The sequence below is a fragment of the Oreochromis niloticus genome, linkage group LG4 (assembly GCF_001858045.2).
Source record: "Oreochromis niloticus isolate F11D_XX linkage group LG4, O_niloticus_UMD_NMBU, whole genome shotgun sequence".
Classification (NCBI taxonomy): domain Eukaryota; kingdom Metazoa; phylum Chordata; class Actinopteri; order Cichliformes; family Cichlidae; genus Oreochromis; species Oreochromis niloticus.
Genome location: NC_031969.2, coordinates 24123013 through 24136569, shown reverse-complemented (window position 1 = coordinate 24136569; position 13557 = coordinate 24123013). Strand labels below are relative to the sequence as shown.

At 37.5% G+C, this 13557-nt stretch overlaps 1 protein-coding gene across 3 annotated transcripts in view; it reads right to left on the bottom strand.

The window, feature by feature from the left end:
• Positions 1 to 2143: 2143 nt before the first annotated feature.
• LOC100692872 (hemicentin-1) overlaps positions 2144 to 13557 on the bottom strand; it is a 28500-nt gene continuing 17086 nt past the window's right edge. Inside the window, exons 11-18 of one of the 3 annotated variants that reach the window (XM_025906328.1) lie at positions 13342 to 13479; positions 11852 to 12061; positions 11236 to 11478; positions 5864 to 9533; positions 4560 to 4835; positions 4156 to 4476; positions 3504 to 3656; positions 2144 to 2317 (exon numbers count right to left, since the gene is read on the bottom strand). In XM_025906328.1, the coding sequence (XP_025762113.1) occupies positions 9313 to 9533; positions 11236 to 11478; positions 11852 to 12061; positions 13342 to 13479 (812 nt within the window). In that variant the 3' untranslated portion in view covers positions 2144 to 2317; positions 3504 to 3656; positions 4156 to 4476; positions 4560 to 4835; positions 5864 to 9312. The remainder of the gene's footprint in view (positions 2318 to 3503; positions 3657 to 4155; positions 4477 to 4559; positions 4836 to 5863; positions 9534 to 11235; positions 11479 to 11851; positions 12062 to 13341; positions 13480 to 13557) is intronic. The other 2 variants (XM_025906330.1, XM_025906329.1) reach the window with 2 other exon arrangements.

Here is a 13557-nt window from a genome sequence, read left to right as displayed (position 1 = left end):
TGCCATGTTCGGTAACTTGGGGGTAAAGTTCTTCTGTGATTGTCCTTTTTGGTGGAGCAACTGCCTTGATCAACAGCAGCTCCCCCTGGTGTTAAAACTAAGAAGTGCAATACACTCAAGCAAAAGTTGAAGTGCGGGCCATTTTCTATCCTATTTATAAAATTACTTGAGGGCCAATTTAAAATGGACCGCGGGCCAACTAACTTTGGACACCCCTGAATTAAACGTTTAATTTACTTTTGAATAAAACCTTCAAACGTTTGCGGTGTAGCAACTAGTTTCATTTAACCTTGGCTCAACCTTTAGTTTCAGCTAATTACTCAATTAAAAAAAAAACCCAAACTAAGCATTTAATCATCAATTTTAAAGCATGTAAATGATAACTTTGTATGCAGTTTTTATACAACCAAGTCGCAAGGCTTGGAGCTTCGTCTTTTCATACTGGGTAGAAATGTCTGTAATAGCAATATTCCCGACTGCACTTGAAGGCGTCCATACCTGAAAACCAATTGGATTCTCCCACAGCACCCTCCCGAGGACAGACTCCAACAAAACACTGCGAATTCAGGTGCCGTTTGTTTCATGTGCACCAAATGTTCCCAAAATAAGGATATGGTTTATGCCATTTTTCCATATATACCTTGTGTCTGTGCAGCAGGCTGAGGCAAAACTATATTGTGCTCCTAGCGATTTAAATACAATGGTAATTTCCTTTCGATTTTAATTTTGCTCATGACGACAACCAAAGAAAACAGCTATTCTGAATTACTGGCAAAGAGGTTTATAACCTTGTATATTTTATGTTCCTTTATTACACTAATAACTGCTGTTTACATGCATATTAATAGCAATAAGATGTCAAGACTTTGTGGACTGGTGCCAGCTGAACTACCTCCAGATCAATGCCAGTAAAACCAAGGAGCTGGTGGTAGACTTCCGCAGGCACAAACATCCTCCACTGCAACCACTGAACATCCAAGGTATGGACATTGAGGCTGTGGACAGCTACAGGTACCTTGGTGTTCGTCTGAACAGCAAACTGGACTGGACTCATAATTCAGACGCCCTCTACAGGAAAGGGCAGAGCAGGCTGTACCTGCTGCGGAGACTCAGGTCGTTTGGAGTAGAGGGCCCACTCCTGAAGACCTTCTATGACTCTGTGGTGGCCTCAGCCATCTTTTATGGTGTGGTCTGCTGGGGCGGCAACATCTCTGCTGGGGACAGGAAGAGACTGAACAGGCTGATCCGCAGGGCCAGCTCTGTTCTAGGATGCCCTCTGGACCCAGTGGAGGTGGTGAGTGACAGGAGAATGGCGGCTAAGCTGTCATCCCTGTTGGACAACATCTCCCACCCCATGCATGAGACTGTGACAGCACTGAGCAGCTCCTTCAGTGGGAGACTGCGGCACCCACGGTGTGGGAAGGAGAGATTTCGCAGGTCTTTCCTCCCCACTGCTGTCAGACTCCACAACAAAGACTTTAACTGATCAAACACACACATCCACACATGTGCAATAACACTAATGTGCAATAATCTTTTCTGGCATCGTTGTATTTTTACTCAGTTGTATATAGCATTTGTATTCTATTTTTATCTTATTGTATATTTTATTCTATTTTATTCTACTGTATATAGTATTTTATTTTATTCTATTCTGTACAGTTGTGTACTGTATTTATTCTTATTTTATTTTATTCTAATTTTTGCTTCATAACTTTTGCACTGTCCACTTCCTGCTGTGACAAAACAAATTTCCCACGTGTGGGACTAATAAAGGTTATCTTATCTTATCTTATGTTTAATAAGAAAATACACTTTTGCCTAAGTGACAAATATTTACAGCACATACAAACAAATACAAATATGTTATAAAGTTCTCCTCAGCCTTCACACGAAGAACTTGAACTCCATTAACCCTTCAATAATTCTTCAATAATTCGGATTATTAACACATCAGTGTGCGGTTTATTTTCAACACCAAGTTATTCAGGCTTTACTTTTTCTCATAAATAAATATAAAGTTTTGGATTTACATCAAATATTAAACTGAATATACATTTCATACAGACATTGAATATGGCATATATGGAAGAGTGAAGTTAAATAAGAAAACTGCGGTGTGCACTGCTGTCAGGACAGGTGATAAGGAAAGGCAGTTTATAAATGCTTTGCATTTCCTGTGAGTTTGACGGTGCCTTAATTTATTAATTTTTTTTTCTGTAGCCATTCAGAGGTGGACATGCTGGTCTGTTCTGGATCTGCTGCACAATCCAATCATGCTTGAGGTTCAGGGCTGCATATTCTCCTTCAGGATTTTCTATTAGAGAGCAGAATTCATTGTAGCAAGAATTCAGTAAATTGTAGCAAGTTGTGCACGTCTTTAAGCAGCAAAGCAGCCCCAGATCATTACACTACCACCACCATGTGTGACTGTTGATAAGACGTTCTTTTCATGGACTGCTGCAATGGATGTAACAGGACGCAAGTCCAACTTTTGTGTTCCTAGTCCACAGAAGTCGGGCCATCTGAGCCTTTGTGTTCTTTTTGGTCAGCAGTGGTTTTCACCTTGGAACTTTCCAATGAAGCCATTTTTTTGCCCAGTCTTTTTCTTATTATTGAATCATGAACTCTGACCTCAACTGAGACAAGTGAGACCTGCAGTTCTTTAGATGCTGCTCTGGGTTATTTTATGACCTCTGGATGAGATGTTGATGCACTCTTGGAGTAATTTTGGTAGGTTCAACCATTTATGGGAAGGTTCGCCACTATTCCAAGTTTTCTCCATTTGTGGCTCTCTCCGTGGTTGACTGGATCCCATACCATCATACATACCATAATTTAAAAATTCCTTTTTAAAAATTGACTCAGGTTATCTTTGTCTAATGTTAACATTTGTTTAATGATCTGAAACATTAAAGTGTGACAAAAATAAAAAACCTAAGAATTCAAGAAAAGGGTTTTCACTGCACTGTATTTAACAAAAACTTAATCAAAATGGATAAGCAAATTAGTGAAAACAAACAAAGAAAAAGCCATATGATTCAATGGGTAGTAGAACCACCTTCAGTAGCAACAACACCAGTTCACTCAAGTAACCATCCTGACATCAGCTACAGATATGCACACATGCAGGACAGTGGAAAGCTTTGCCTAAAACTGAAACAGAAAATAACTGCGTGGAAAAGGTGTCCAAAAAAAATCCAGGAAGCAGTGAGTCATGCCTCCATAATAAGCCTGGCACATTTTCTGTACCGCAAATGTGTGTTAGGGCAGCAGTCTTGATTAATGCAGCTTTAGAGATAGCTGACAAGTTAATGCATTTTTAAAGCTACAGCTTTGAACAGAAGAACACCCACGGAGCATGCAGAGCAGACATGTCCCTCGGCCATCAACAGACATGTTACAGATGTTTTCTCCAAACACCAAATAAAATAATTAGAAATGATAATAATAAAAATAATATTAGTAGAGATGTGCATTTTTAGAAGAAGATAAAAGTTTACCTTATACTCATCCTGAGGGAGTTCCTGGTTGATAGCGGCTTTTGTTGAAAGAGAATGTGCCATTGGGTGTCACAAAAAATGCAACAGCAATGAGGAGCAAAACTCCAACGGCCACACCTACTGCCAGCATGACTCCAAAGGTTGTTCGAGCCCCTGTGGGAGATGGGAAATGTTGTTACATTGTCGCTCGCAGCTCATCTTCTCAGTCCTTCTACTCTGTCTGTAATAAACTATCTTGTGTGGACTGAATCAGGGTGTTGTGTGCTCTGTGGTTGCTATTACTCCTTTGGGCCAAAGGTGCCACTGTGTAACGGGTACAATGAGGAGGAGAGAGAAGAAGTGAAGAGAGTGTGATGTAAACAGGTTGATGGACATTAAAGTGTGTCTAAAAACGAGCCATTGTCTCCAGTGTTATATACAAACACAATAAACTACACATCCCTAAAACAAACACCAAAACAATTAAAATCCCAGCACTGGTCCCATGACGACTACTCAATGGAGAATCACAGCACAAAATATTATGACAATAAAAAACAGTATAATGAAATAAGAAATGTTATGAATGTATCAGAATACAGAGATGCACGGAGAAAAACTTCAAGAAATTAAAATACAATTACAATTGCTGAAAAAGGTGATGAAAACTCACTGAGTACAGTCACACTATGTGACTTTGAGCGCATCATGGTTGGACCTTGTTCTCCTGGCCACAGGTTTAGTTTTGCTTCACACCAGATCTCAGCTCCATCATCATCTCCATGAGCAGTCAGAGTGAGGACAGATGACTTACTGACTGGAGATGGTCTGGAGTCATTAAATGTCTCAGAATTTAAGATCTTATTTCCTTTGTGCCAAAGCACAGAGAGATTTCTTGCTGGTGCAACATTAACAATGTCACACTGTATGGCAAACTGTTCACCTTCTTTCACTGTAGTTGAATTCTGTCTCAATGACACACTGTCTGGCATTTCTGCAAGTAAAAGAAATAAAATGAATTAATGTCATTCAGTGTTCAAATACTAAAATGGCTTTGTTGGAAACAAGGCTACTTACTATAAACAGTGACTGGCAATATTTCCGTACACTGATCACCATCATGGGAATTCACATAACACATTGGCCCCAACTCCCACTCTGGCACAGAGTCAATTGTAAAGAGAAGAGAAGTGACACCCTGGGTAAGGTCCACTGGTCCATATGGAGACTCCCAGCCCATTCCATCAGTCTGGTCAGACAGTGAAGTGCAGTTGGCTGAAAAGGAGCCTCCAAATCTCACCACAACTCTAGGGGGACTCATTTTTAACGTACAGGAAGCACTTGCAGGGTTTCCTAGAGAAGAAGAAGACTTAAGTTTGGCATATGGCACAAACAGCGATGTATACATGGCTGGTACTCTGACTCAGTTCAGGGGAATGAAGAATCTCCACTTAAAGGATGAGCCACTCAATATTTTAAAACAAAAATTGATATTTCAACACCTTTTCCCCAAATCACACCATACCAAATACTACTTTCTTTTCTCTCACTCGACTTTGTGCATTAACACTTGAACCTGTTGTCATTCTAGTAAGACAACATTAGACAACTAACACTACAGTCATCCTCTTTAACGCCCCAGATGAAAAGCTTTAAAGGAGCCTTTTTTCATTTTCATGAAAACAGCATATGTTGGTTTTAAAAACCTCTTAAAAAGACACTAAGCATCAAACTACACTGGAATACAAGATTTTTCTTCGAAATGAGGACCAGACAGTATCTACAGCATAACAGGTGCCACAAGCAGAAGCTATTTCCCCCCCCACCAGAATACATCAATTTTAGAAGCTTAAAAGAATCTACTCATGACATCAAAAATATGCCCAATCTAATGAACAACGTTAAATGAATTAGATGAACAATAATGAAAGCTGGTCTAACTAGTATAGCCTCATAAATCAAATTTCAAGATGCTTTGTGGGATCATGCTTTGTTTCTCCTGTAGATGATAATGTGGTTTATAGAAGCGAGAAAAAAGGCTGTTTAGTAGAAAAGAAAATATTTTATGAAAGAAGATTCTTGTTTGTCACTTGGTGACTCTGTCATACCTTTCAAGGTATGTTTAACCAGTTTAACAGGTTTCACAAGTATGCTGTATCATTTACAAGTTTCGCTTAACCTACAGAATCACATGAAAACTAAAATTAAACCCATCAAGCTAAATAAAGCAAATATCAAATATAAAAATACAAGGTCATAGACAGTATGGCAGTATTTTTATATGGTACATTAACAGAGCTGATATGAATTATAAATTAACGGAGACATAATATTGTAACTTTATATCACAAAGAAACAAACACGACAGAAAACGAGCTCACCTGTACACGCGATTAAGAAGCCAAAGAAGAAGAAGAACCACATCATGGTTTCAGCATAGAGGGCAACACGCTCTCAAAGAAATGACAAATAAATTAGACCCGGCTGAATACACCTAGTCACACACCTTTGTTGCTCCTGCTGCTGTGACCAAAACTGAAACCAAAAGTACGCATGTTCTGTAAAGTGAAAGTAGTAGCACAGTATATATTTTTTAATGTTTATTTTTCATGATGGATTACCTTCAATTAAAAATGCTATGACTAAAATCTTTTTATTTTATTTAGTTGGTTAGTTAATTAAGAAAAAAACAAAACAAAAAAAGGGGGAAAAAGGTGAAGAGAAGAAAACTGAGGTGACATCACACCTGTGAATGCTTCACATACTCTATGCTAAACCGGTACTGAACCCAGTATGTAGAGCATGTATATATTTTTAAAATAAAATCAAGATTTTTTTGGAGTAAGTTAACATTTTTCCTTTGTTTTACATTGTATGCACCAATGTAAATGGGACATATACCAGTCCACCATTTGAACTTAGTTATATACATTTATATTCAAGAGAGACCCCAGTGATTCATTTAGACAACATAGAATTTTCACTGTTACCATTTCTTGTAAAATGCTTGTTTATTTAATGATCTCACCATCCTTATAATTATCAGTATGTATACATTTGGACTGCTTTAAAATATAACTCATATATTGCATGTAAGGCATAATTAAAAAATCATTGCATTCTATTTTGAATTTATAATTTAAAAACATTTTATAGTCTTCTTTTACACAGAGTCTCACTACCTGGACCTGGACATGCTATGCTTCAGCACATTCATAAACCATTCTGAAAAATGGAGGAAAAAGGCTGATAAAAGAATGATATTAGCTTCTTGTTCTTGTAGATGATGTTCTTAGAGATATGTGTGCTGGACAAAGCAGAGCTTTTCCATATACTTTGTGCTATAGGTTTAGGTAAAGCAAAAATACTGTACTGTTATTCCTCCTTTACCACAAAAAATATTACAGTTATGATTTAAATACAATGGTATGCTTAGGGTTGCTGAGTCTGTATTCAGGCATACAATTTTCTTTTTTAATTTTATTCATGCCAATAACCAAATAAAGCAGCCATTCTTAATTACTTGTAAAAAGGTTTAAAACAACATATACAAAATTTTCCTTTCTTGAACTCCTCAGTTTTCTTTATTGCACTATAATACTTGGATGTTTCCATGCATATAAATAGGAACGTGTTTTAAAAAGCGACATTTTTAATAAGAAAATACACTTTTGCCCCAGTCAGAAATATTTACAGCAGTATATACAAATGTGTTATAAAGTTCTCCTCAGCCTTTACACGAAGGACTTGAACTCCATTAACCCTTCAATAATTTGAATTACTAACCAGTGTGCAGTCCATTTTCAACACTAAATTATTCAGCCTTTACTTTTTCTCATAAATAAATATAAACTTTTGGATTTACATCAAATATTACCCTGAATATACAATTCATATAGACATTCAATATGATACGCATGGAAGAGTGAAGTTAAATAAGAAAACTGCGGTGTGTGCACTGCTGGCAGGACAGGTGATAAGAAAAAGCAGTTTATAAATGCTTTGCATTTCCCATTTAACAGTTTATAGCACAGCAGTCTGAGAGTCACAATGTCCTAAAGACGTGATAAATCCCATAAGGTTCTGATCTGAAGTCTTAAGGTTAAAACAAACAATAACATTAGTGAAACCAACCAAGCATCAGATATAAAAAAAAATTAAAATAGAAAAAATTTTCACCTTCGAGTTGGATTGCTCCTTCACTTCTTTCCATCCAGTGAAAACTGGTAAGAATCCAGTAGTATAGACAGACTTGTACATCTCAAGCCGAGGTTGCTCATTTGTGTAACTACACCAGGTGCAATAACAGTTACAAAGAGTAAAAGCTACAATAAAAAAAACCCTCAAAAACCTGATTTGAATGTTTCTGATCCTCACTCTATTTTGTTGTTTCCTTAAAACTAAACTGCTTCCAAGTGTGGCGGCTATTTTCAGATCACTAAATGTACATCACATTCTGACTGCTTTCTTTATAAGAAAAGGATGAAGCAAGGCCCCGAGAGATAAGTCTTGTGTTTTGTTTGGTGGCACAAAAAAAAAGCATTCAATGTGCTGTGTGGTGACTCTACACAGTCCTTATCTTAGATCAGCCTTTGGGCTTGGACTCGTGAGACATAGATCTAATTATCAGTGGTAATCATGGATATGAAGTCACGTCAGTTCGTCAGTGAAGCCGATATTTGCTCAGTTTAGGATTCACAGTGAAATTACAGTTTTGTGAGTCGAGTAGTGAAAACTGAAGGATCTAAAAACAGCAGCCATGATGGAAGTGGTGAACACGTTAACAAGCAGAGGACCCTCAAGAGACCCTGCCAAATTTAAATCAAGTATGGTCTTCATTATTTTTTTCTTTAAATAATTCGAATCAAGGAAATTTGTGATTGCACCTAGTATTACTGCCTTATGGATAAAACACTTATAATTGCAGGTGTAGTCCCCACCTCTTTTTTCCCCCACCAGAGAGGAAACAACATATTCACAGTTAGCTTAATCGGTTGAAATTCAGTTGTCACGTCAACAATATTTCATGGCAGAAAGTTAAAAAAAGTCAAAATAAGTAATCAAAGCTGGGCTATCTAGGGCCTGATTTACTAACAGTTTACACCACCTTTTGGCATCAAAAAGCTACTCAGGTGGAAGACAGGACTTATCCAGAGGAGAGCTCCATTATCACAAACTACTCCAAAGTATAAATCTGAAATCTGTGTGGAAAAGATGACACGTATGACGTGTAGAAAAACACCAGAGTAGAAAGGGACTCTTCACTCTGCATATTTAGAGCGGACTCAGTGAAGAATTTCGGCACAAACCCAAAGCACTGCACACAGCTGTGTGCAGACAATGTAACAACTATGGGAAAAACGGTAGAATTTAAAGTTCACTGGAGAATAAGTGAGGAAGAGAGATGGCACCAGTGTTAAAGAGAGACTGTTCCTATCAACCAGGAAAGCATGGAAAACAAAGAAGACACATCCAGGGAGGAGAGAGCTGTAATCAGCATGTTATGGTTATAGTTGAATAATTTAAACTTGACACTTTGGTGATATAGCCTTAAAACAAATAACTCTAAAGGCTGTGTGCCTGTGATCGATGCACTAATTATACAAATAGCACTACACCTCTGATTATAATGTAAGGGGAAATCTATGTGAGAATAACAGGGTGATTGACGTTTGGAGGACAGAATAGTCTTTCTCTGTATTTGGCTCGGTATTCAGACTTACAAAAAACAACAACAACAATAAAAAAACAAAACAAAACAAGAAAAACCTGTTAACCCTGGTGGCAGAGAGATGCAGACCGTTCCGATTGCTCAGCAGTCTATTCTGTGCTATGCACAGATGTACTGCTTTGATAGTCGGGTCATTGGGAACTGCAGGTCACCATTGCTGTGAGCTACATTCCCATTGTGCGCGCTGAATTTGGGGTTTTTAAGGCTGTAGCGGCGCATCTTGGTGTTCTTGTAGTAGATTGAGTAGATGAAGACGAAGATGGTGGAGATAGCTACCACAGTGACAGCCACAAATCCAGCGATGAGAGGGAGGTAGTCCTCTGCAATATAGACAGTGAAACGGGAAACAATTCAAGGCTGTTCATTTCCTATGTGCAACAATACAAATGTAAACTTTTTACTCTATATTTAAGGGGGTCAACAAATAAAGATACAAAATTAAAAAGTGCAATTAAAAATAAAGATTGATAGCTTCTAATCTACTTTTAAAAATGACCCAGTATTGAGGCAGGAAGATCAATTGCAAAGTAGTAGTACCCCTTAAGTTTCTAATGCGTTCTACGTGAGAGGCTATAGGTTCTATTTACAGAGAAATTTGCGCAATATAATTTTATGATTAAGAATTCCTTTAAAAATGGGCAACATGGTGGCGCAGAGATTGTTGCCTCACAGCAAAAAAGTCCTGAGTTTGACTCTGCCATCTCCACACACTCCTTTCTTTGTGGAGATGTTCTCTCTGTGTTTGCTTGGGTTCTCTCCAGGTACTCCAGCTTCCTCCCACAGCCCAGAGACATGCAGTTAGTGTGGTTGGGTTAAGTGGTAATTCTAAATTGTCCATTTTATGATTTATATTTCCTTAAAATTGGCAACTGTCTATAGGTGTGAATGTGGGTATGAATGGTTGTCTGTCTCCCTGTGACAAACTGGTGATCTGTCCAGGGTCTTCCAAGCCTCCTGCATTTAGAGAATTTAAAGAGAGTGTATTTTCTTTTTACCATGACTGTAAGACAGACATATTCCATGGGTTTAAACAGGAAACCATTGCAGAAGTATCTTCAATATTTATATCTTTATATTTATATCTCAGTTGCTAGTTTCAAGTCTTTCTTTAAAACAGCATGAGGTTCATTTTGTAAATTATGCTCCCATAAAATCTGAAATGTTGCAGGGCACAACTATTTGTTGACTGACAAGCCACTGCCATGTACAGTTTCATCTGTTTCACAGTCAGGTCTCCTACTATTAGGGAAACAGTGCATGGCTTTAAAAATTGTCCCTAGCTTCTCTAGTCTGCATGTTGAAGGATTCATGGACAAGATACTGAACCTGTGTTAACCCAGATGCATTCGTTGTTGTTATGATCCTTGGTCTTGAACCTAAAATTGTGAGTTATTTGCACTTATTATTTGGTGTTAGTTTTTTTTGTATATTATTTTGTGGTATTTCATAGTTCATTAGTTCATAGTACGTTAGTCAGTGACTTCCTTTTTTTATTTTATTAACTGTTTGTCTTCAGTATCTTGTTTTTATTTTTACTTCCTCTGTCTGGTTGGCCTTGATTATCTTCACCTATTTCTTGTTACCTAGTTGTTTCCAGTGCTCTCATGAACCCTCTGTGGTTCTCATCTAAAGAGTTATGTCTTTTTATTTGTCCTTTGTTGCACTGTACTCTGTTCTGTGTGACTGTGCTCATTGTTTATCTGTCGTTTTCTCTGTGCTTTCTGGACCTTCGTAGTTTTGGACTCTGTTTTAACCACAGTTTTGAATTTTATCAGCCATATTCCATTTGGATCTGTTACACTCCAAAATATGACAGACATATGAATGTGTGTGTGATTGGGTGACTTGTAGTAAAAGTTCTCAAATAGAGCAATACATAAATACCATTTACCATTTACATGGGAAATGCCACATTGGCCATGTCCATCTTTTATGTACAGTCTAGGACAGTCTTATGTTTATGCTTTTGCAGAATTTAAGCTTTATGTTTCTGCAGAAACATGTACTACAGAAATATATTACCTTTTAGAATCACCTTAACCTCATATGATGCAGAGCCAACATCATTGCTGGCAGTGCAGTTGTAGATGCCAGGCCCATACACAGTGAGGTTTCCTTTAGACACATTCACATGAGACTCTGGGTTGTAGTCCCACTTGATCTTTGGGATTGGGTTACCATCTGCTTCACAAACAAGCTCCTCAGGGTAGCCTCTGAACACTGGGATTTCTTTTGGAAGCTTTGTGGTATTAATTTTGGGCTTATCTGTTGTGACAAAGAGGTAAATACAGTAACGTCAAGACACTGAATATTCAAACAATACCACCAAAAACAAACACAATGTGTTACAATTTGAATAGCATATTTTCAAACCCATCTGTACACCTCTGAGATGAATCCAATTGAGAATATAAGAATGAATAGCATGAAAACATTTAGAAATTGGGTATTCAGAGCAAAGAATTCAAAAGTGGAACTTTTTGTTCAAATTGTGTACTTTTAAATATCTTTACCTCGTTATTTGAATATTTCACGACATTTAATATAAACACTCAAAAAACAGTATATGTTCAACATAACAAACGGAATGGAAGATTCCTCTTAATAGGGAAAAGTGAATATGAAAATGGGATCTTACAGAGGACAGTGATGTTAAGGGTGCTGGATGTTGTATTTTGATGGGTGTTTGATCCCGTGTCTAACAGAGCCTCACATCTGAACTCTGCTCCGCTGTTGTTCCTTTGCAGACTGACATTAATCGTGGCAGAAACATTTACCGGGGGTCTGACATCACTGAATTTGCAGGTTTTGTTGTTTTCAAGCTGACAATGAGTTTTTCCCAGTTTGTCTGACAGAAAATAAGACAACAAAAAGACAAAAGCTGATTGCATATGAGTCAGAGACATAACAGAAATGAAGCATGACTTACAGTACCGTGAAAAAGTCTCAAGCAACACCTTATTTCTTTATATTTTTCCTGACTTTCTTGTAATATTTTAAAATGATCTCGAACAATAGTTCTCCACACTTTCTGGAGGTCTTTCCAAGGTTTTTCTTTGGATATTGGCTATTTTTTTCACTTATTTTCAGTCCAGAGGAATTTTTTCTTTGCTTGCTAAATATCTTAATACTTAACTCAAGTAATGAACCAGTGTTGTGTTTATACATAACAGAAAACGTTGTAAGAATCAAGCATCCTGTTGCAAACACAAATTTTGTTATATTTTTATTTCATAAAAATGCCAAAGATAACACAGTTTTACAGGCATAAAATTAAACTTTTGCATCAATCAGGTAATTCCCAGGGAACTGCTATCTGGGACTTTGGCGTATTCTACGGTGTGCTGTGTGTCTTTAAAGAAATGTAAGGAAACACTGGACCAGTGGAGGAGAACAAATTATAGCCAAATTATAGCAACTCAACTGAAAATCAGTGGCAACAGGTCTTATGGATTGATGAATCGAAATGAGAAATTTTGGGTTCAAATCTTCATCTATATACACGGAAAAGGTCAGGAGAGATGTACAGCAGTAAGTGTCTACATCTCAGCCAGTGATGTTTGGAATCTTGTCAAAATTGATGGAATTATGAACACAGAAAAGTACCATCAGATTTTTATCCACCATGCAATACCATCTGCAAAGTGTCTGATTGGCAGCTGCTTCATTTTTCAGTATGACAATGATCCCAAACACACTGCCAACACAATAAAAGCATACCTGGATAGAAAAACAAACAATGAAACAGTCATGGATTGGCTCCCCAGAACCTGGACCTCAACATTATCAAAGCACTGTGGGATTTTGACAAAGAACAGAACAAAAGGCTACTAATATTAAAAAAAAAGAGCTTTGAATGTCTTTCAAGAAGCCTGGAGATCTATTTTTCAAGACTATTTAAAGAAACTAAAAGCTTCCCCAAGCCAGTTTGGGTTGTATTGAAGAATTAAAGTGGTCCTAACAAATATGGATATAATAATTAAACTTGGAATTGTATAAACTCAGTTTTTGCCTTATGTCTTGCATTTTCACGTTCGTCTGTACCCATTCCCCATTTCCCACTTCCCTAGCAAAATACAGACAAAGAAACCTGGAGTAAGCTATAACATTTACAAAAAAGTTCTTCACCTTGATTTTTGTACCACAAAACAGTGAGGTTTTGTTCCGGTGCAACGTTGACAATTTCACACCGCAGCTGGAACTCTTTGCCCTCTTCCACGGAGGTAAAGTTATCCACGTGATTGATGGAAACACTGACTGGTTTTTCTACAGTACAGAGTTGTTGGGAGAGGAAATCGCAGTAACAGAAAGAAAGCACAATAACACAAGTTGACATTCAGGTTT